Source organism: Biomphalaria glabrata, chromosome 11 (genome assembly GCF_947242115.1).
Source record: "Biomphalaria glabrata chromosome 11, xgBioGlab47.1, whole genome shotgun sequence".
Classification (NCBI taxonomy): Eukaryota; Metazoa; Mollusca; class Gastropoda; family Planorbidae; genus Biomphalaria; species Biomphalaria glabrata.
In genome coordinates, this window is record NC_074721.1 from 22,354,868 (window position 1) to 22,378,746 (window position 23,879).

The 23,879-nt window shown below is 39.6% G+C and overlaps 1 protein-coding gene across 9 annotated transcripts in view; it reads left to right on the top strand.

The window, feature by feature from the left end:
- LOC106060415 (transient receptor potential cation channel subfamily M member 2-like) overlaps window positions 1–23,879 on the top strand; it is a 127,990-nt gene that overhangs the window by 93,478 nt on the left and 10,633 nt on the right. For all 9 annotated transcript variants that reach the window (XM_056003956.1, XM_056003962.1, XM_056003961.1 and 6 more), the window contains 8 exons: window positions 1,547–1,582; window positions 1,871–1,900; window positions 2,037–2,075; window positions 4,590–4,625; window positions 15,722–15,751; window positions 19,133–19,171; window positions 19,339–19,368; window positions 19,462–19,491. In XM_056003956.1, coding sequence (XP_055859931.1) covers window positions 1,547–1,582; window positions 1,871–1,900; window positions 2,037–2,075; window positions 4,590–4,625; window positions 15,722–15,751; window positions 19,133–19,171; window positions 19,339–19,368; window positions 19,462–19,491 — 270 coding nt within the window. The remainder of the gene's footprint in view (window positions 1–1,546; window positions 1,583–1,870; window positions 1,901–2,036; window positions 2,076–4,589; window positions 4,626–15,721; window positions 15,752–19,132; window positions 19,172–19,338; window positions 19,369–19,461; window positions 19,492–23,879) is intronic.

Here is a 23,879-nt window from a genome sequence, read left to right on the forward strand (position 1 = left end):
TTGTAGATGATAGTTCTAAAAAAACAAAAATTCTATTGTAGATGATAGTTCTCACAAAACTAAAGTTCTATTGTAGGTGATAGTTCTCACAAAACAAAAGTTCTATTGTAGGTGATAGTTCTCACAAAACTAAAGTTCTATTGTAGATGATAGTTCTAAAAAAACAAAAATTCTATTGTAAATGATAGTTCTCACAAAACTAAAGTTTTATTGTAGTTGATAGTTCTCACAAAACTAAAGTTCTATTGTAGGTGATAGTTCTTACAAAACTGAAGTTCTATTGTAGGTGATAGTTCTAAAAAAACAAAAATTCTATTGTAGATGATAGTTCTCACAAAACTAAAGTTCTATTGTAGGTGATAGTTCTCACAAAACTAAAATTCTATTGTAGGTGATAGTTCTCACAAAACTAAAGTTCTATTGTAGGTGATAGTTCTCACAAAACAAAAGTTCTATTGTAGGTGATAGTTCTCACAAAACTAAAGTTCTATTGTAGATGATAGTTCTAAAAAAACAAAAATTCTATTGTAGATGATAGTTCTCACAAAACTAAAGTTCTATTGTAGGTGATAGTTCTCACAAAACTAAAGTTCTATTGTAGGTGATAGTTCTCACAAAACTAAAGTTCTATTGTAGGTGATAGTTCTCACAAAACTAAAGTTCTATTTTAGGTGATAGTTCTCACAAAACTAAAGTTCTATTGTAGGTGATAGTTCTCACAAAACTAAAGTTCTATTGTAGGTGATAGTTCTCACAAAACTAAAGTTCTATTGTAGGGGATAGTTCACAAAACTAAAGTTCTATTGTAGGTGATAGTTCTCACAAAACTAAAGTTCTATTGTAGGTGATAGTTCTCACAAAACTAAAGTTCTATTGTAGCGTTGCTTAAAAACGTTTTCATTGAGACATTTGTTATATAAAAAGTTTGTCAAGTTTTTCGAAGGATTTCGAAGCTGTCAGCTAATCTCGAAAAAACTTGAACATTGAGATTTAGATTGAAGAATCAGAATACAATCAAAGCCTAAATAATTAAGTAACTTTAGGTTCCGAAAGATTGCTATGTGACTCTGCACTATTCATAGTATTTAATAGAGGCCTAATTAAAACAATATTATGACAGAGCTTGCATGCATTTACATAAGTGATGCTTATGTCACAGTCTTACATATAAAACAGTCGTAATAGTAATAGTGATGCTTGTAAATAGCTCTAGTTCCCGGGGGATTAAACACAGACAATTTCAAGAGATCCTCAATTCCATGTAATAGTTTTATTGCAAGAAGTTTTCGACTGAAAATTTAGAAATCCGCCATTGGGAGTTTCTTTCTTTTATGACAAAAACTTTTTATGTGAAATATGTCAAGATTCGGAATAGTCTTGAATTTTTGCCATTTTTATAGATCTTCTGTCGTAGCAGCAAATATTCAAGGGGAATTACAATTTGTTGAGAATATTACCTTAACGTTTCAAGGCGTGTTATTATTCAGTTATTTCCTTTTCTCTAGACCAAATGCTAAACTAGACAAATGTTGTCACCTTTCCCCAGGTTATCACCAAGACAACGAAACCCAAACTCCTGTCTGTAAGTTCAATTGAAACAACAAAACAACAGTAACTGTTCAGTTCTTGTGGGTCAAAACTTGTTAAAAATGTAACAAAATACTTTCCAGCTGTTAATATTATTTCAAATGTTATAAATGTATGTAACGCTAGTTTTCAAGAGAATGTACTTATACTTTTAGAATGAGATCATTTAATTTTTTAAAAGTTAGTTGAAAAGTGAATATATTGTGCAATTCCTATGTTTGAAACTTTTGACCAGCAATTTTATAAGATGCAATAATTTTTTAAAACTTTTTTTTCAATAAAGATAAAGTTACTAGTACAGAAGTCGGCACTCGTAAGTAATGTAATAATTGTAACAAAAACTAGAAATGTTAAACCACGTTGTTAAATAAATATTTTTATATCCCTTATGTATGTGGTTTGTGAAATATAATACACTAAAAACATATTTATTCATTTTGTATTCTCAGACCAGGGAACATTCAATAGTAAAACACAGACAGAAATCAGTAAGTCTTTATGTAGAGAGCTTTGAACGTATATTTAGTTGTAAGACAAAGTGAGGTTGACTTAAGTGAGGTGAAAGGCATTAGAAGCGTATCGAACTGTTCCATCGGAGCACAGTTTTGTCAGCCTAAGACTGTCATGTATTGTTTGTTCACTGGTTTATATTTGAATGAGAAGATGCCTGGATGTTCGTGTGAATGAATGAGAAGATGCCTGGATGTTTGTGTGAATGAATGAGAAGATGCCTGGATGTTCGTGTGAATGAATGAGAAGATGCCTGGATGTTCGTGTGAATGAATGAGAAGATGCCTGGATGTTCGTGTGAATGAATGAGAAGATGCCTGGATGTTCGTGTGAATGAATGAGAAGATGCCTGGATGTTTGTGTGAATGAATGAGAAGATGCCTGGATGTTCGTGTGAATGAATGAGAAGATGCCTGGATGTTCGTGTGAATGAATGAGAAGATGCCTGGATGTTCGTGTGAATGAATGAGAAGATGCCTGGATGTTCGTGTGAATGAATGACCGCTCTAGGCGTACAATCCACCGATAAACAGAACAACTTACAAGTTAATATTTAAATACTGAATCTTATTTTTCTTATCTTCTGTATTACAGAAGTTACTTCCAAAAAGAAGATAATTACATCCTACGCATGTTAATCAATGCCTTTAACTCTGCTAAGTCGTTGGCTTTCCTGGCAGATTCAGGCAACCCATACCGATTCTCTGACACTATGGAATAAGGAGCACTTATACGAATTTTTTCTAGCGTATGGAATACAAATATTGCTCTGTCTTTGTGTCTTTCTGAGTATTTCATTAGGTTTTGTTTTTCTATTTCTAAATTATGGTTTAGTGTTTTATGTATTATTATAGCTACTTTATTTTTGTATTATTCTGTCCTGAAGCACGTCTCCATTTTGAAAAGTTACTCATGGCGTTACTTTCATCCAATTGGAATATTCGTTGCTTCTAAATCTCACTGTTATATCTTTGATCTATTTTGTATCTGTTCTAGCTTCTGTGCGTGTGCCGGAGTTGAGGGGTTCCCAAACAGACGAGGCATAGTCTAATATTGGCCCAACTAAAGCTAAATAGCATTTTAATTTTATGCTCTTGTTTGATTTGTACAAAAAATATTTCAGTAAACCCTAATGTTTTGTCTTGACATCAACTTTTTTGTTTACATGTTAATATTCTAATATAGTTTAAGGGGAGGTATCCCTAGAGAAAATTGAGTTTTAGGTCTAGGATATCGATTTTTAACTAATAACATAATTAAGTAGATCAATCATTTTTCTTTACATTACAATCATTTTTATTGCTTAAATCTGTGTCTAAAACATGTTTTTTAAATGTTTTTGTAAGGGCTATGAGACAAAATCTTAATAAAATTTATACTTTAAACTCATTTTTCTCAAAATGTTAGTTTTTGCACATGTCATTGTGCTTTACTAGGAATTTCTCCTAAACTACTTGATAGATTTTGATGATATTTGAAACACTTCTTAAGGACATCATTAACTTTACTCGTACAAAGTTTTTTTTTCAATATTTTATTTACTTTTTTTTTAAAAAGTATTTTTAATTAATATTTATCCTGTTTTTTTAGGTCTAAAAAATACTAAAAATTCAAAAATTTTTTAAAAATTAAATTTACTTCAATCTTTAATTCTGACGTTGTACCAATTTAGAGGATCCTTTTTTCTTATCTTTTAATTCAATTTCATGTATTTCTGATCAACAGTTTTTACAAAATTCAGAGTTTTAATTTGTATACAATAAACAATATGGCCGCCGTTACCATGGCAACCATCATTCAAAAAAAAAATTTTTTTAGCATTATTTATTTTAGAATATCATTATATGTTACCATAACAAATTTCAAAGGCCTAGCTTTAGAAATAACAAAAATAAGATTTTCAGGGATACCTCCCCTTAAGTTATTACTCTAATACTTCATGTCGTAATGTCAAGTCTTTAGCTTATTGTTTGAACAATTGAATTCCAAGATCTTCATGCAGTCTTGTGGCCCTCCGTCTGTGCCTTAGACTTGCCAGCTATTTGGGAAAACAGTTTTTGTTCCCTGTTCTTGTACATGTTTGTTTTCAACTAGAGTTCAAGTTAATACTTCGGCAAGTTAAAACTATTGTTAACCAAATGACTATTTAGGCTGCACTAGTTTGGCTGCGACCGCGTCACTAAAGATTGTTAGGAGGATTAGGAGGAATTAAAATATCTATAACGTTCATTAAATATATAGACAAGCGTCGAATTACAAATAGATTAAAATCAACAAGGGCCAAATTTTATTTATTTTTGGTCCATAGTTCTAGACTTGGATTGATGTGTATGCTAAAATTGGAATGTCTTATTTTAATGTATTAGAAATTCTCTACCATAGATTTGTAAGTCTTCCTAAGACGCTTGAGTGAGCTCTAGATATCAAGTACAACAATGTGTTGGCTAAGAAACTTGTAGGTTTATTTTTTATGTTTTCTTTCAACTTCGCAGTTCCCACTCTGAAGTCTGGAACACAAACTGAAACAAGTAAGTAGAGAACAGCAGGGAACAGTAGGGAACAGTAGGGAACAGTAACATAAGGATCTTGACTAGATCATTGTAGAAGTTATAAAGTCATTACATAGCATTCTATAAACACCTTGTTATATTATATGTATTGTACTCATAATATCATTATCTAGATGTATTGATTTAAACATAGACATAATCTAAACGTCTAGATGTATTGAAAGTGGGCTACAAAACCTTGCTGTCTACCGAACCTGTGTGATGAGCACTTTGCTATACGGAAGTGAAACATAGCCAACCTACTCATGGCAGGAAAAAAGATGAATCGGAGCTTTAAAATAAGGTGGCAAGATAAAATAACCAATGAGGAAGTGCTACGAAGAGCAGGGTGTTGGCCACGTCCGTAGAATGCCAGTAGGTTGACTTGTACAAGACATTCTGTAGGGCGATCTAACAGTAGACAGGAGAGCCGCCGGTCGTTTACTTTTACGGTATATTGATGTATGCAAACGTGACATGAAGCTTTTCAACATCGACACTAACAGCTGGGGAAAAGTGGCACTGGATAGATCCACATGGAGAGAGAGCATAAAGGAAGGGTCTCGGATTGCAGATATCAAAATCAACAGAAGTAGAAAGAAGGGTGAAAATGCAACAGCGCCTGGTGATTACATATGCCCAAAACTGTTATCGCAGCTGAGTATCAAGAATTGGCCTCTTTAGTCACACAAGAAGTTGCAGACGTAAAATGCCGTAGATAGAGTACAACTCAATAGATAAGCACAAATGCTATAATCGAGTGCTTCTAATGAAATTCTGGCTATGTCGCTATTTGAAACATTTCCTGAGAAATTAATGGAATTGGTGATTTAGATTTTCATCTACATTTTGTAGCTCTTTATCATCGTCTATTTAGAATTGAAATGGATGTTGAAAATGAGTATGCTTCCGTTGCATACCAAGGTTTACTGTTGCATACCAAGGTTTACTGTTGCATACCAAGGTTTACTGTTGCATACCAAGGTTTGCTGGTTATCGACAGGCAGTTTTAACTAAAAAATTTCGCATCACTGTTGAATGAAATAAAAGAGTTTTTTTCTTAAGAACATTTCTTTCATCTCGGGTGTTACTTCACATCTACCTGAGAACTTCATTGCGGGTGTTACTTCACATCTACCTGAGAACTTCATTGCGGGTGTTACTTCACGTCTACCTGAGAACTTCATTGCGGGTGTTACTTCACATCTACCTGAGAACTTCATTGCGGGTGTTACTTCACGTCTACCTGAGAACTTCATTGCGTGTGTTACTTCACGTCTACCTGAGAACTTCATTGCGGGTGTTACTTCATGTCTACCTGAGAACTTCATTGCGGGTGTTACTTCACGTCTACCTGAGAACTTCATTGCGGGTGTTACTTCACGTCTACCTGAGAACTTCATTGCGTGTGTTACTTCACGTCTACCTGAGAACTTCATCGCGGGTGTTACTTCACGTCTACCTGAGAACTTCATTGCGGGTGTTACTTCACGTCTACCTGAGAACTTCATCGCGTGTGTTATTTCACATTTACCTGAGAACTTCATTGCGGGTGTTACTTCACATTTACCTGAGAACTTCATTGCGGGTGTTACTTCACGTCTACCTGAGAACTTCATTGCGTGTGTTACTTCACGTCTACCTGAGAACTTCATCGCGGGTGTTACTTCACGTCTACCTGAGAACTTCATTGCTTGTGTTACTTCACATCTACCTGAGAACTTCATTGCGGGTGTTACTTCACATTTACCTGAGAACTTCATCGCGGGTGTTACTTCATGTCTACCTGAGAACTTTATTGCGGGTGTTACTTCACGTCTACCTGAGAACTTCATTGCGGGTGTTACTTCACGTCTACCTGAGAACTTCATTGCGTGTGTTACTTCACGTCTACCTGAGAACTTCATTGCGGGTGTTACTTCACATCTACCTGAGAACTTTATTGCGTGTGTTACTTCACATCTACCTGAGAACTTCATTGCGGGTGTTACTTCACGTCTACCTGAGAACTTCATTGCGGGTGTTACTTCACGTCTACCTGAGAACTTCATTGCGGGTGTTACTTCACGTCTACCTGAGAACTTCATTGCGGGTGTTACTTCACATCTACCTGAGAACTTCATTGCGTGTGTTACTTCACGTCTACCTGAGAACTTCATTGCGGGTGTTACTTCACGTCTACCTGAGAACTTCATTGCGTGTGTTACTTCACGTCTACCTGAGAACTTCATTGCGGGTGTTACTTCACGTCTACCTGAGAACTTCATTGCGGGTGTTACTTCACATTTACCTGAGAACTTCATTGCGGGTGTTACTTCATGTCTACCTGAGAACTTTATTGCGGGTGTTACTTCACGTCTACCTGAGAACTTCATTGCGGGTGTTACTTCACGTCTACCTGAGAACGTCATCGCGGGTGTTACTTCACATTTACCTGAGAACTTCATTGCGGGTGTTACTTCACATTTACCTGAGAACTTCATTGCGTGTGTTACTTCACATTTACCTGAGAACTTCATTGCGGGTGTTACTTCACGTCTACCTGAGAACTTCATTGCGGGTGTTACTTCACATTTACCTGAGAACTTCATTGCGGGTGTTACTTCACGTCTACCTGAGAACTTCATTGCGTGTGTTACTTCACATTTACCTGAGAACTTCATTGCGGGTGTTACTTCACATTTACCTGAGAACTTCATTGCGGGTGTTACTTCACATCTACCTGAGAACTTCATTGCGGGTGTTACTTCACGTCTACCTGAGAACTTCATTGCGGGTGTTACTTCACATTTACCTGAGAACTTCATCGCGGGTGTTACTTCATGTCTACCTGAGAACTTTATTGCGGGTGTTACTTCACGTCTACCTGAGAACTTCATTGCGGGTGTTACTTCACGTCTACCTGAGAACTTCATTGCGTGTGTTACTTCACGTCTACCTGAGAACTTCATTGCGGGTGTTACTTCACATCTACCTGAGAACTTTATTGCGTGTGTTACTTCACATCTACCTGAGAACTTCATTGCGGGTGTTACTTCACGTCTACCTGAGAACTTCATTGCGGGTGTTACTTCACGTCTACCTGAGAACTTCATTGCGGGTGTTACTTCACGTCTACCTGAGAACTTCATTGCGGGTGTTACTTCACATCTACCTGAGAACTTCATTGCGTGTGTTACTTCACGTCTACCTGAGAACTTCATTGCGGGTGTTACTTCACGTCTACCTGAGAACTTCATTGCGTGTGTTACTTCACGTCTACCTGAGAACTTCATTGCGGGTGTTACTTCACGTCTACCTGAGAACTTCATTGCGGGTGTTACTTCACATTTACCTGAGAACTTCATTGCGGGTGTTACTTCATGTCTACCTGAGAACTTTATTGCGGGTGTTACTTCACGTCTACCTGAGAACTTCATTGCGGGTGTTACTTCACGTCTACCTGAGAACGTCATCGCGGGTGTTACTTCACATTTACCTGAGAACTTCATTGCGGGTGTTACTTCACATTTACCTGAGAACTTCATTGCGTGTGTTACTTCACATTTACCTGAGAACTTCATTGCGGGTGTTACTTCACGTCTACCTGAGAACTTCATTGCGGGTGTTACTTCACATTTACCTGAGAACTTCATTGCGGGTGTTACTTCACGTCTACCTGAGAACTTCATTGCGTGTGTTACTTCACATTTACCTGAGAACTTCATTGCGGGTGTTACTTCACATTTACCTGAGAACTTCATTGCGGGTGTTACTTCACATCTACCTGAGAACTTCATTGCGGGTGTTACTTCACGTCTACCTGAGAACTTCATTGCGGGTGTTACTTCACATTTACCTGAGAACTTCATTGCGGGTGTTACTTCACGTCTACCTGAGAACTTCATTGCGTGTGTTACTTCACATTTACCTGAGAACTTCATTGCGGGTGTTACTTCACGTCTACCTGAGAACTTCATCGCAGGTGTTACTTCACATTTACCTGAGAACTTCATTGCGGGTGTTACTTCACATCTACCTGAGAACTTCATTGCGGGTGTTACTTCACATTTACCTGAGAACGTCATCGCGGGTGTTACTTCACATCTACCTGAGAACGTCATCGCGGGTGTTACTTCACATCTACCTGAGAACTTCATTTCGGGTGTTACTTCACATTTACCTGAGAACTTCATTGCGGGTGTTACTTCACGTCTACCTGAGAACTTCATCGCAGGTGTTACTTCACATCTACCTGAGAACTTCTGTTACTTCACATCTACCTGAGAACTTCATCGTGGGTGTTACTTCACGTCTACTCTCTATCGCGGGTGTTACTTCACATTTACCTGAGAACTTCATTGCGGGTGTTACTTCATGTCTACCTGAGAACTTCATTGCGGGTGTTACTTCACGTCTACCTGAGAACTTCATTGCGGGTGTTACTTCACGTCTACCTGAGAACTTCATTGCGTGTGTTACTTCACGTCTACCTGAGAACTTCATTGCGGGTGTTACTTCACATCTACCTGAGAACTTCATTGCGGGTGTTACTTCACGTCTACCTGAGAACTTCATTGCGTGTGTTACTTCACGTCTACCTGAGAACTTCATTGCGGGTGTTACTTCACATCTACCTGAGAACTTCAATGCAGGTGTTACTTCACATCTACCTGAGAACTTCATTGCGGGTGTTACTTCACGTCTACCTGAGAACTTCATTGCGTGTGTTACTTCACGTCTACCTGAGAACTTCAATGCAGGTGTTACTTCACATCTACCTGAGAACTTCATTGCGGGTGTTACTTCACGTCTACCTGAGAACTTCATTGCGTGTGTTACTTCACGTCTACCTGAGAACTTCATTGCGGGTGTTACTTCACATCTACATGAGAACTTCATTGTGGGTGTTACTTCACGTCTACCTGAGAACTTCATTGCGTGTGTTACTTCACGTCTACCTGAGAACTTCATTGCGTGTGTTACTTCACGTCTACCTGAGAACTTCATTGCGGGTGTTACTTCACATCTACCTGAGAACTTCATTGCGGGTGTTACTTCACGTCTACCTGAGAACTTCATTGCGGGTGTTACTTCACGTCTACCTGAGAACTTCATTGCGTGTGTTACTTCACGTCTACCTGAGAACTTCATTGCGGGTGTTACTTCACATCTACCTGAGAACTTCATCTCGGGTGTTACTTCACGTCTACCTGAGAACTTCATTGCGGGTGTTACTTCACATCTACCTGAGAACTTCATTGCGGGTGTTACTTCACGTCTACCTGAGAACTTCATTGCGGGTGTTACTTCACGTCTACCTGAGAACTTCATCGCGGGTGTTACTTCACATTTACCTGAGAACTTCATTGCGGGTGTTACTTCACATTTACCTGAGAACTTCATTGCGTGTGTTACTTCACATTTACCTGAGAACTTCATTGCGGGTGTTACTTCACGTCTACCTGAGAACGTCATCGCGGGTGTTACTTCACATTTACCTGAGAACTTCATTGCGGGTGTTACTTCACATTTACCTGAGAACTTCATTGCGTGTGTTACTTCACATTTACCTGAGAACTTCATTGCGGGTGTTACTTCACGTCTACCTGAGAACTTCATTGCGGGTGTTACTTCACATTTACCTGAGAACTTCATTGCGGGTGTTACTTCACGTCTACCTGAGAACTTCATTGCGTGTGTTACTTCACATTTACCTGAGAACTTCATTGCGGGTGTAACTTCACATTTACCTGAGAACTTCATTGCGGGTGTTACTTCACATTTACCTGAGAACTTCATTGCGGGTGTTACTTCACATCTACCTGAGAACTTCATTGCGGGTGTTACTTCACATTTACCTGAGAACGTCATCGCGGGTGTTACTTCACATCTACCTGAGAACGTCATCGCGGGTGTTACTTCACATCTACCTGAGAACTTCATTTCGGGTGTTACTTCACATTTACCTGAGAACTTCATTGCGGGTGTTACTTCATGTCTACCTGAGAACTTCATTGCGGGTGTTACTTCACGTCTACCTGAGAACTTCATTGCGGGTGTTACTTCACGTCTACCTGAGAACTTCATTGCGTGTGTTACTTCACGTCTACCTGAGAACTTCATTGCGGGTGTTACTTCACGTCTACCTGAGAACTTCATTGCGGGTGTTACTTCACGTCTACCTGAGAACGTCATCGCGGGTGTTACTTCACATTTACCTGAGAACTTCATTGCGGGTGTTACTTCACATTTACCTGAGAACTTCATTGCGTGTGTTACTTCACATTTACCTGAGAACTTCATTGCGGGTGTTACTTCACATCTACCTGAGAACTTCATTGCGGGTGTTACTTCACATCTACCTGAGAACTTCATTGCGGGTGTTACTTCACGTCTACCTGAGAACTTCATTGCGTGTGTTACTTCACATTTACCTGAGAACTTCATTGCGGGTGTTACTTCACATTTACCTGAGAACTTCATTGTGGGTGTTACTTCACATTTACCTGAGAACTTCATTGCGGGTGTTACTTCACGTCTACCTGAGAACTTCATCGCAGGTGTTACTTCACATTTACCTGAGAACTTCATTGCGGGTGTTACTTCACATCTACCTGAGAACTTCATTGCGGGTGTTACTTCACGTCTACCTGAGAACTTCATCGCAGGTGTTACTTCACATTTACCTGAGAACTTCATTGCGGGTGTTACTTCACATCTACCTGAGAACTTCATTGCGGGTGTTACTTCACATTTACCTGAGAACTTCATTGCGTGTGTTACTTCACATTTACCTGAGAACTTCATTGCGGGTGTTACTTCACGTCTACCTGAGAACGTCATCGCGGGTGTTACTTCACATTTACCTGAGAACTTCATTGCGGGTGTTACTTCACATTTACCTGAGAACTTCATTGCGTGTGTTACTTCACATTTACCTGAGAACTTCATTGCGGGTGTTACTTCACGTCTACCTGAGAACTTCATTGCGGGTGTTACTTCACATTTACCTGAGAACTTCATTGCGGGTGTTACTTCACGTCTACCTGAGAACTTCATTGCGTGTGTTACTTCACATTTACCTGAGAACTTCATTGCGGGTGTTACTTCACATTTACCTGAGAACTTCATTGCGGGTGTTACTTCACATTTACCTGAGAACTTCATTGCGGGTGTTACTTCACATCTACCTGAGAACTTCATTGCGGGTGTTACTTCACATTTACCTGAGAACGTCATCGCGGGTGTTACTTCACATCTACCTGAGAACGTCATCGCGGGTGTTACTTCACATCTACCTGAGAACTTCATTTCGGGTGTTACTTCACATTTACCTGAGAACTTCATTGCGGGTGTTACTTCATGTCTACCTGAGAACTTCATTGCGGGTGTTACTTCACGTCTACCTGAGAACTTCATTGCGGGTGTTACTTCACGTCTACCTGAGAACTTCATTGCGTGTGTTACTTCACGTCTACCTGAGAACTTCATTGCGGGTGTTACTTCACGTCTACCTGAGAACTTCATTGCGGGTGTTACTTCACGTCTACCTGAGAACGTCATCGCGGGTGTTACTTCACATTTACCTGAGAACTTCATTGCGGGTGTTACTTCACATTTACCTGAGAACTTCATTGCGTGTGTTACTTCACATTTACCTGAGAACTTCATTGCGGGTGTTACTTCACATCTACCTGAGAACTTCATTGCGGGTGTTACTTCACATCTACCTGAGAACTTCATTGCGGGTGTTACTTCACGTCTACCTGAGAACTTCATTGCGTGTGTTACTTCACATTTACCTGAGAACTTCATTGCGGGTGTTACTTCACATTTACCTGAGAACTTCATTGCGGGTGTTACTTCACATTTACCTGAGAACTTCATTGCGGGTGTTACTTCACGTCTACCTGAGAACTTCATCGCAGGTGTTACTTCACATTTACCTGAGAACTTCATTGCGGGTGTTACTTCACATCTACCTGAGAACTTCATTGCGGGTGTTACTTCACGTCTACCTGAGAACTTCATCGCAGGTGTTACTTCACATTTACCTGAGAACTTCATTGCGGGTGTTACTTCACATCTACCTGAGAACTTCATTGCGGGTGTTACTTCACATTTACCTGAGAACGTCATCGCGGGTGTTACTTCACATCTACCTGAGAACGTCATCGCGGGTGTTACTTCACATCTACCTGAGAACTTCATTTCGGGTGTTACTTCACATTTACCTGAGAACTTCATTGCGGGTGTTACTTCACGTCTACCTGAGAACTTCTGTAACTTCACATCTACCTGAGAACTTCATCGCAGGTGTTACTTCACATCTACCTTAGAACTTCATCGCAGGTGTTACTTCACGTCTACCTGAGAACTTCATCGCAGGTGTTACTTCACGTCTACCTGAGAACTTCATTGCGGGTGTTACTTCACATCTACCTGAGAACTTCATCGGGGGTGTTACTTCACATTTACCTGAGAACTTCATTGCGGGTGTTACTTCACGTCTACCTGAGAACTTCATTGCGTGTGTTACTTCACATTTACCTGAGAACTTCATTGCGGGTGTTACTTCACATTTACCTGAGAACTTCATTGCGGGTGTTACTTCACATCTACCTGAGAACTTCATTGCGGGTGTTACTTCACGTCTACCTGAGAACTTCATTGCGTGTGTTTCTTCACATTTACCTGAGAACTTCATTGCGGGTGTTACTTCACATTTACCTGAGAACTTCATTGCGGGTGTTACTTCACATCTACCTGAGAACTTCATTGCGGGTGTTACTTCACGTCTACCTGAGAACTTCATTGCGTGTGTTTCTTCACATTTACCTGAGAACTTCATTGCGGGTGTTACTTCACATTTACCTGAGAACTTCATTGCGGGTGTTACTTCACATTTACCTGAGAACGTCATCGCGGGTGTTACTTCACATCTACCTGAGAACTTCATTTCGGGTGTTACTTCACATTTACCTGAGAACTTCATTGCGGGTGTTACTTCACGTCTACCTGAGAACTTCATCGCAGGTGTTACTTCACATCTACCTGAGAACTTCTGTTACTTCACATCTACCTGAGAACTTCATCGCAGGTGTTACTTCACATCTACCTGAGAACTTCATCGCAGGTGTTACTTCACGTCTACCTGAGAACTTCATCGCAGGTGTTACTTCACATCTACCTGAGAACTTCATCGCAGGTGTTACTTCACGTCTACCTGAGAACTTCATTGCGGGTGTTACTTCACATCTACCTGAGAACTTCATCGGGGGTGTTACTTCACATCTACCTGAGAGTTTCATCGGGGGTGTTACTTCACGTCTACTGTCTATCGCGGGTGTTACTTCACATTTACCTGAGAACTTCATCGCGGGTGTTACTTCACGTCTACTCTCTATCGCGGGTGTTACTTCACATTTACCTGAGAACTTCATCGAGGGTGTTACTTCACGTCTACTCTCTATCGCGGGTGTTACTTCACATTTACCTGAGAACTTCATCGAGGGTGTTACTTCACGTCTACTCTCTATCGCGGGTGTTACTTCACATTTACCTGAGAACTTCATTGCGGGTGTTACTTCACGTCTACTCTCTATCGCGGGTGTTACTTTACATTTACCTAAGAACTTCATCGCGGGTGTTACTTCACATTTACCTGAGAACTTCATCGCGTGTGTTACTTCACATCTACCTGAGAACTTCATCGTGGGTGTTACTTCACGTCTACTCTCTATCGCGGGTGTTACTTCACATTTACCTGAGAACTTCATCGCGGGTGTTACTTCACATTTACCTGAGAACTTCATCGCGTGTGTTACTTCACATCTACCTGAGAACTTCATCGTGGGTGTTACTTCACGTCTACTCTCTATCGCGGGTGTTACTTCACATTTACCTGAGAACTTCATCGCGGGTGTTACTTCACATTTACCTGAGAACTTCATCGCGGGTGTTACTTCACATTTACCTGAGAACTTCATCGCGGGTGTTACTTCACATTTACCTGATTACTTTATTGCAAGTGACAAGGAAACGGAAACAATTTGTTGGAGTTGAAAACAAAAATGCCGCATTTTGCCTAAGACTTAAAAAGAGAAACTCTAATTCTCTCTCCATACCTATTGAAATATTGTCGAGAAAATAATGAGAACATTGACATTTCTTATCACAAATTGACCTCTCCATTGCTGGCCACTACTGGTAAATAGGAAGAATGTTTTTCTCTGCAGGTTTTTAAAAAATAAAGCGAAAAAAAAAGCCTTCTTTTTAATAAAATGCAACAGTAACAGAAACATTTTAGCCCTTTTTTTCTTTTTTGCAGTTTTGAAATACAGTCACACTGGATTTTTAAAAAATGAATTGAGGAGTCTACAATTCGAGGGCATTTAGTGCCGAGTTTTAGCTGTTTGAGAAAAACATGATCACAATTTGTCTGTTTTGAAAGATCTGGAGAAGAAACATGTTTTTCATTCTCACAATTGGAATAGAATTTCTTATTTGAGTCGAGATAGTACTGCGAACAATCATTTTCAAGCATAAACTTTATCCAAAGTAAATTAAGAACTCGGCTTATCGATTAAAACCTGGGGTCGTAACAACATAAAACTGGACAGTATTGTCCAAGATCATTGTTCACATTAGCGGAGTATTTTTAGTTGTTTTAAGTATACGTTGTATACATTATAAATTGCTCAAATTTGAGATATATAGTTTCTATATATTAGTGTGATACGACATGTAATGTGCCGTTAGTTAAACTAATAAATCTTTAGCAAAGGGAAGCTGGAGAGTCTACTTGAAATCGTAATTGATTCCACCCAATGTGTCTCTACTAAAGCAAACCTTAAGTTAAAAATGGCTCTTTGAATAAACTTTAATTTTGTAAGTTTCAATATTTGTCTCTTTTGGTTGCCTTGTCGACCACTGACCTATATGTGTTGGCAGAACCAAATAGATCCAACTTATTAAATTCATGTTTATACAATTGCAACCAGACACATGAACGCAAAAAGTATTCGCGCTATTTAAAGCTAACATTTTGTTGTTCTTAAATGTTAACTCTCTCTATTTTCATGTCCATTTAGTGACCACCTCCAGTGTGTTAACTGAAACAGGTCAGTTGGTAGTCTGTTGTGTTACATTTGTTCAGTTTGAAGATAGTAGTTTCTTGCAATCTTAAAAATTAAATTAATTTTACTTGTTTTAAAAATAGTAATGTAATACATTATATATAATACAATAAATGTAGTGTTTTTACAACGCTTATATTTACTCGCTCTTTCTCGTATGTTTGGATTTTTGCAATTGATTGGTCCAAACTTCTACATTCAATCATCATGAAATTTTGCTTAGAAGCTCATGACAAAATATGAAAATTAAAAAACTCAACCAGTTATTTATTTACTCAATTAGTTATAATCAATTCACTTTGTCTTTTATACAATATATATATATATATATATATATATATATATATATATATATATATATATATATATATATATATATATATATATATATAATTCTCTTCATGGCTCAATAGTTTGGACACCAAGAAGAAGAGGAATGATAACTCTTTTATTTTTGCAAGTGGGACTAGAGTTACCCCACGAAAAAAAAAGAGAGGGGGGGGAGAACAAGTAGTATTCACCCGTCACATTATAGCAGGGCCGGACTTAACCATTGTGACCAAGAAGTCATGGAAAGATCACACTTTTATTTACTTGTATCCCACATAACTTTAGCGACGAAAAAAAAAGGAGGAGGGGGGGGGGGAGGGAAAGAACAAGTAATCTACTCTGTATTCACCCGTCACTAAATAGAGGGCCAGAATTAATCATTGTTGGGCCCTATGCGAAACGGATTTCGCAGGTCCCAGTTTGGGTAGGGATACGGATAATAAGTGAAATTTAAGAGTTTGTATTAGAAAATAAATTCGTCTTTGCATTTTATTCATTCTTTACTACGTACAGAATTATTTTACGAGCCTTGCATGTAGCGAAATCATATAGTATATCATAATAATTCTGTTTCCTACATAGATCCCGCTCAATAGCAAGAATTACCAAATGTTTTAATCAATCTTCGAGAATTGTTGACCTCGAGTAATTCTTCATTAATTAAGGCGCGAGATGCCTCTTTCATCAGATTCCACAATTGCGGGTATTGTATAATGCCGTTTTTTTATCGCACGTAGAATTGGCATTTTCCATATTGTATGACACCTTAAAATGACAATTTTTTGTCTATATATTTCAGATTTTTATGATTTTTCAAAAGATTTTAATAATTACCAGAGATTTCCAGGACTTTTTCGTATATTTTGCAATTTCAGGAGATTTTCAGTAGCTCCTGGTAAATCAGGATGTCGCGGGAAATCTGTTATAAGTTATATGGACGGCCCAGCAAAATAGCGGCGTATGCTACGCCGTGAGTCGACTAATGTATTTATATATAAGAAAAAAATAACACGCAGTAAGCTAAGGGAGATAAGCACTGTGTAGAGAAAAGATTTCTTATCCAAGTGGAGATAAGTCTTTTGTTGAGATTTAGACAATGAGAATTGAAAGATAGCTAAAGTAAGATAAAATGATTGAATGCCTATGTTTAGATTATATCAAAGACTGTGTGTTAATGTCAAAACTGTGACTGTTGAAAGACTCTATGTATCTTCAGCAATTAAAACAATAAGTACGCATGAACTTGACCTGTCTTAGCTACATTGAAAGAGGGCTTGAGGTTCGACACCCGACTCGAGCATAGTGTTTACTGAGCACCTAAAGGCAGCACGGAAAATCAACTCCTAGATACCCATTCCCCCCCCCCAACTGAAAGTAGCGCTATATAAAAAGCTATAATAATAATTACCATTTTCACAAATCAATTCTCTTCTATAAAAATAAATTCTCGTTGAGATCAGGTGACATTATTTCAAAATTACATAACCTTCAGCTTGTTCTCTTAGTTTGAATGGAGAATGTCCACCCATTTCTTCTTCCCATCGCTCTGCAAATGACATGCGATCACGTCTGACAACTTCAACTACGTTATGTGTGGTTATGTGTTGTTTCCTGTGGTCATTTCCTTCCTCACTGCCAGCCAGCATGTTTGTTAGACCATCGAAACAGGGTTTGGCTTTGTTACAGTAACTCTCTGAACAACTTGTTACAGTAACTCTCTGAACAACTTGTTACAGTAACTCTCTGAACAACTTGTTACAGTAACTCTCTGAACAACTTGTTACAGTAACTCTCTGAACAACTTGTTACAGTAACTCTCTGAACAACTTGTTACAGTAACTCTCTGAACAACTTGTTACAGTAACTCTCTGAACAACTTGTTAGTTCGCCCTTTATGTCGACTGACTGTTGTGTCTCTACTTGATAGAAATCTTCGCCTATTTCCCAACCTTTGGACGAAAGTTTCTACATTCAGAGTTCACTTTTTGTTCAGCTCTCCCAAGTAATACAATACACAAATGAAAAGGTTTCACTCTTGTCCGTCGTTTTGTCAATCTGAGTTTCTACACTTTATGTAGACTTGGCGTGTCGCCACGAGTCAGTTCGGGTCGTGATTTGGGAATCCCTGCTGTAAAATATTTAAAGTACATTATTTTCTATTTTGACATTATGTGTTTGTATGGAATTTATACAAAAATATTTTATTTTATTATTAAATATTGTTACGAATCTCACTATCCAGGCTCTCTGCAAACTGCACCATACACCACCAACTTAAAGAACTTGAAAAGTCAGGGCTCCAAAATAACGTAAAGGTTTAATGTCCATAAATAACAGCCAATACTGTACAATTGGCAGCACCTAGCTCTGCGATAACAAATATCTCTCCAATAACACCGTTCCGCAGTATCGACTCTTGCACTGGCCTCTCCGTCTCGTTCTGGGCTTGCACTGGGTTCAACAGTTCAGGACTGACTTCACACACTAGCTCGTTGTGTCGGACTCGATCGCAGACCAAGATCAAGACGCCAACTGTACTTGACAGTACTCCGCACTGAACCGTCGTAATGCTCCGTACAGAACCACACCGCTGAACTGTGCTGTAGTCGACCGGACTGTAGTGAACCGGGCTCTGAACCCCTGCCGTGAACCTCCTTTCTGAACCTTGCTGTATTGAGCCCCTTTTCTCGACTGTCTTGACTGCGACACCTCCGCTCTTTATATAGGGTCCCTACTGGCCTTCTCGAACCGGACAGAACGCCGCTCGACGTTTCTAGGTGGTCAGATGACTACAACTCTCGTGACGCTCATGAGCTCTGTTCACGACGGCGATCCTTCCCGAACCGTCCTGTTGATACTCGACTCGGTTGACCATCGTAGCTCGTCACGGTTGACCGCTCGTCTAGCGCTGGCCTGGGGCGAATTGCGTCGGCTGACTACACTCACACCACCACCCCCATCTGTGCCACCACCAAGTTTATAACAATATTATAATATAGTTTTCACGAAAGAGTTAATACTAATTTTATATCTCAGATCCACCTTTGATCAAACAGACACAGACTCTAGCTGCCTGTAAGTGAATTTTGGATACTGTAGTTTATAAAAAAATTCTGTTAATTACATGGGCAATTTCAAAATTTAGAAAACTTATTTTACCATACAACATAAACAAAAAAAAATGTAATCAGAAAGTAAATTTTCTAACACATGTATAGTACCATATCAATCTTCCATTGCAGATAATGTCAGGGATAAGTGTCTAGGCAGAGGTAAGTTCTGTAGCTTCTCTAGAAGTTTTCAATTTTCTTACTTTTGAATGATTAGTCAACCAAAGTTCAAATATCTATTTATTTTTTTTACAGATGCATCGTGCAGTCAAGAAACACAAGCAGGTAAAGACATACACACAAATACATTAAACTAGACTGGATGGGATATACACACACAAATACATTAAACTAGACTAGATGGGATATACACACACATATACATTAAACTAGACTAGATGGAATACACACACACATATACATTAAACTAGACTAGATGGAATACACACACACACATATACATTAAATTACAATAATAAACGATGAACTGTCCAGGCTCAAAGTAGACATTGCCGCCCTTCAGGAAACTCGTTTAGCTGACTCTGGTTCAATCAAAGAAAAAGACTACTCCTTCTTCTGGCAAGGCAAAGCCGAAAGCGAAGTAAGGGAACATGGCGTTGGTTTTGCAGTTAAGAACACACTGCTGAACACAGTAGAGCTGAAGTCCAATGGTTCAGAAAGACTCCTATCACTACGCCTAAAAACATCTATTGGACATGTGACTTTGATATATGCCTACGCTCCTACTCTGAGCTTCACACCAGAGGCCAAAGATATGTTTTATGACAACCTTTCGTCTGCTCTTAGCAAGATCCAAACTACGGAACAGGTTATCATCCTCGGCGACCTCAACGCACTCGTTGGATCTGACAACTCTGCATGAGACAGCTGTATTGGGAGTTTTGGTGTCGGAAAAGTGAAAGAAAATGGACAAAGGCTCCTCGGGGTTTGCTCACTACACTCCCTCTGCGTCACTAATACCTATTTCAAGACTAAACCGCAGCACAGAATATCTTGGCGGCACCCTCGCTCCAAACACTTGCACCAACGAGACCTAATCATGGTAAGACAAAAGTGTTTAAAATTTGTCAAGCTTACCAGGTCCTACCACAGTGCAGACTGCGACACAGATCACTGCTTGGTATGTTGTAAGATCAATCTTCTCCCAAAAAAAATCCACCATACAAAGCAGATTGGAAGACCCCAATCGGATGTAAGCAAGATGTGTCACCCTGATCTACAGATACAGTTTGCGGAATCTTTTGAACGCGAGTATAAAAATATCTCTGAAAATACAGCAACAGAAAAATGGGAACACCTCAAGTCCACCATACAAAAGACTTCCCTGGAAATCTTCGGAAGAAAAATTACAAAACAAAATGATTGGTTCGACTCTAAAGCAGTTATTTTAGCACCTGTCATCAGAGCAAAGAGAGATGCACTCGCTACTTACAAGGCAAAACCTACCCAACGCAACCTGCTAAACCTGAAAGAAGCTAGAGCCAATGCACAGAGGACAGCAAGGATCTGTGCCAATGAATACTGGGTAGAGCTCAGTGAGAGTATCCAGCTCGCAGCCCAAGTGGGCAACATAAGAGGGATGTACGAAGGAATCAAAAAGGCTCTCGGACCCTCCCAAAACAAGACAGCACCTCTGAAATCAACCACTGGGGAAATTATCACAGACAAGTGCCAACAAATGCACAGATGGGTTGAACATTACTCTGAGCTCTACGCAACAACAATCTCAGTCTCTGACTCAGCCCTTAAGGCCATCATACTATTACCCACAATGAACGAGCTAGACGAAACACCCACCCTTTCAGAGCTCAACAAAGCCATAGACAACATTGCTACCCGCAAACCACCCGGATGCGATGGTATCCCAAAGATCTTCTAAAACAATGCAAAACTACTCTAATTCAACCTCTACACGAACTGCTTTGCAAATGTTGGCAAGAAGGTGCTGTGCCACAAGACCTGCGGGATGCTAAAATCGTTACACTGAATAAGAACAAAGGTGACAGAAGCGACTGCAACAATTACAGGGAATCTCCCTCTTAAGTATTGTAGGCAAAGTCTTTGCTCGAGTGATACTTCCCAGGCTACAAAAACTCGCTGATCGGATCCAGAATCACAGTGCGGCTTTCGCTCAGGGAGATCCACATTGACATGATTTTCTCCATCCGCCAACTACAGGAAAAGTGCAGAGAACAAAGGATGCCTTTGTACATTGCGTTTATTGACCTGACAAAGGCCTTCGTTCGAGTTAGCAGAGATGGCTTCTTTAAAATTTTACAGTTAATAGGCTGTCTACCCAAGCTACTAAATGTAATCATATCTTTCCACCAAAATATGATGGGTACAGTGCAATTCAACGGTGCCAGCTCTGAAAGTTTCAGTATAAACAGCGGAGTTAAACAAGGATGTGTCCTGGCCCCAACCCTCTTGGGAATACTATTTTCACTGCTAATCCACAACGCGTTTGACAAATCCACTGAAGGCATCTATCTCCATTCCAGATTTGATGGCAAACTCCTAAATATTGCCAGACTGAGGGCCAAAACTAAAATCAGAGCCACCCTCGTAAGAGATATGCTATTAACGGGTGACGCAGCGGTAGTGGCACACACGCAAGAGGAACTTCAGTCACTAATGTCCCGCTTCTCTCAGGCCTGTAAAGAATATGGCTTGACTATTAGCACGAAGAAAACAAATGTTATGGGACCACCTGCTACAGCACCACCATCCATCCTCATAGACGATAACAAGCTGGACGCCGTAAACGAATTCTGCTATCTGGGATCCACAGTTACAGATGACCTGTCTCTAGAAGAGGAGATAAAAAAAACGCATAGGGAAGGCTGCCTCGACATTCGCTAGACTCAGACCAAGAGTTTGGGAAAACCATAAGCTAACTACGGTGACCAAAATGGGAGTCTACAAGGCATGCGTTATGAGTACACTGCTGTATGGCAGTGAATCATGGACCACCTTTAGCAAAGCAAGAGAGAAAACTGAACTCATTCCATTTGAGATGTCTCCGTAGGATCTTGAATGTCACATGGAAAGAAAAAGTGTGCAATACTGAGATCCTTGCGCGATCAGGTATTCCCAGCATCTTTACAGCCCTCAGACAACGCCGTTTGGACATGTTCGCCGGATGGAGGACAAGCGCATCCCGAAAGTCATCCTCTATGGTCAACTCGCGACTGGCACAAGAAAAACTGGTCGCCCCCACCTCCGTTACATAGATGTAATAAAACGTGACCTCAAATCAGTGAACAACAATACTGAGAATTGGGAAGACATAGCCCTAGACTGCAACAGATGGAGAGAGACAGTGACCAAGAAAGCTATGGACAGTGAAAGTACATGGGTCTCAGCCCAGGAAGAAAAACGCACAATCCGAAAAATGGCCAGCTCCTCTACCACCGAAGCAAAAGCCACTTTAACCTGCGCTATCTGTTGACGGAAGTGTCTCTCCAAAATAGGGCTCCACAGCCACATGAGGAAGTGAGCTCTGAGATGAACCATAGTCGTTCTACGACTGAAGGAGGCCAAATGAATACATTAAACTAGACTGGATGGAATATACACACACAAATACATTAAACTAGACTAGATGGGATATACACACACAAATACATTAAACTAGACTGGATGGGATATACACACACAAATACATTAAACTAGACTGGATGGAATATACACACACAAATACATTAAACTAGACTGGATGGGATATACACACACAAATACATTAAACTAGACTGGATGGGATATACACACACAAATACATTAAACTAGACTGGATGGGATATACACACACAAATACATTAAACTAGACTGGATGGGATATACACACACAAATACATTAAACTAGACTGGATGGAATATACACACACAAATACATTAAACTAGACTGGATGGGATATACACACACAAATACATTAAACTAGACTGGATGGGATATACACACACAAATACATTAAACTAGACTGGATGGGATATACACACACAAATACATTAAACTAGACTGGATGGGATATACACACACAAATACATTAAACTAGACTGGATGGGATATACGCACACAAATACATTAAACTAGACTGGATGGGATATACACACACAAATACATTAAACTAGACTGGATGGGATATACACACACAAATACATTAAACTAGACTGGATGGAATATACACACACAAATACATTAAACTAGACTGGATGGGATATACACACACAAATACATTAAACTAGACTGGATGGGATATACACACACAAATACATTAAACTAGACTGGATGGGATATACACACACAAATACATTAAACTACTTCTTCTTCTTCTTCTTCATCGTTCTCATTGTTATGTTGGAGTGTTCATATGACTAGACCAATACATGAGATGAACTGCGCAGTGGTTTCCAAATCAGGGAGCTCTCCATATAGTTTTCTTTCTATTGGGGTGATTTGGGGCCAATGTCTTATACGGGCCTCTTGGTAGAGAGAGCAGTTTTGGAGGACGTGGTCGGCATTTTCTGGTGATACTCCACATGGGCAGATTTCACTGGTTCTAATTTTGAGCTTCCGGAACATGTGTTGTCGCATTCTGTTGTGTCCGGTCCTGAGTCGAAAGATTAGACGTTGGTCTTGTCGGGATAGCTTA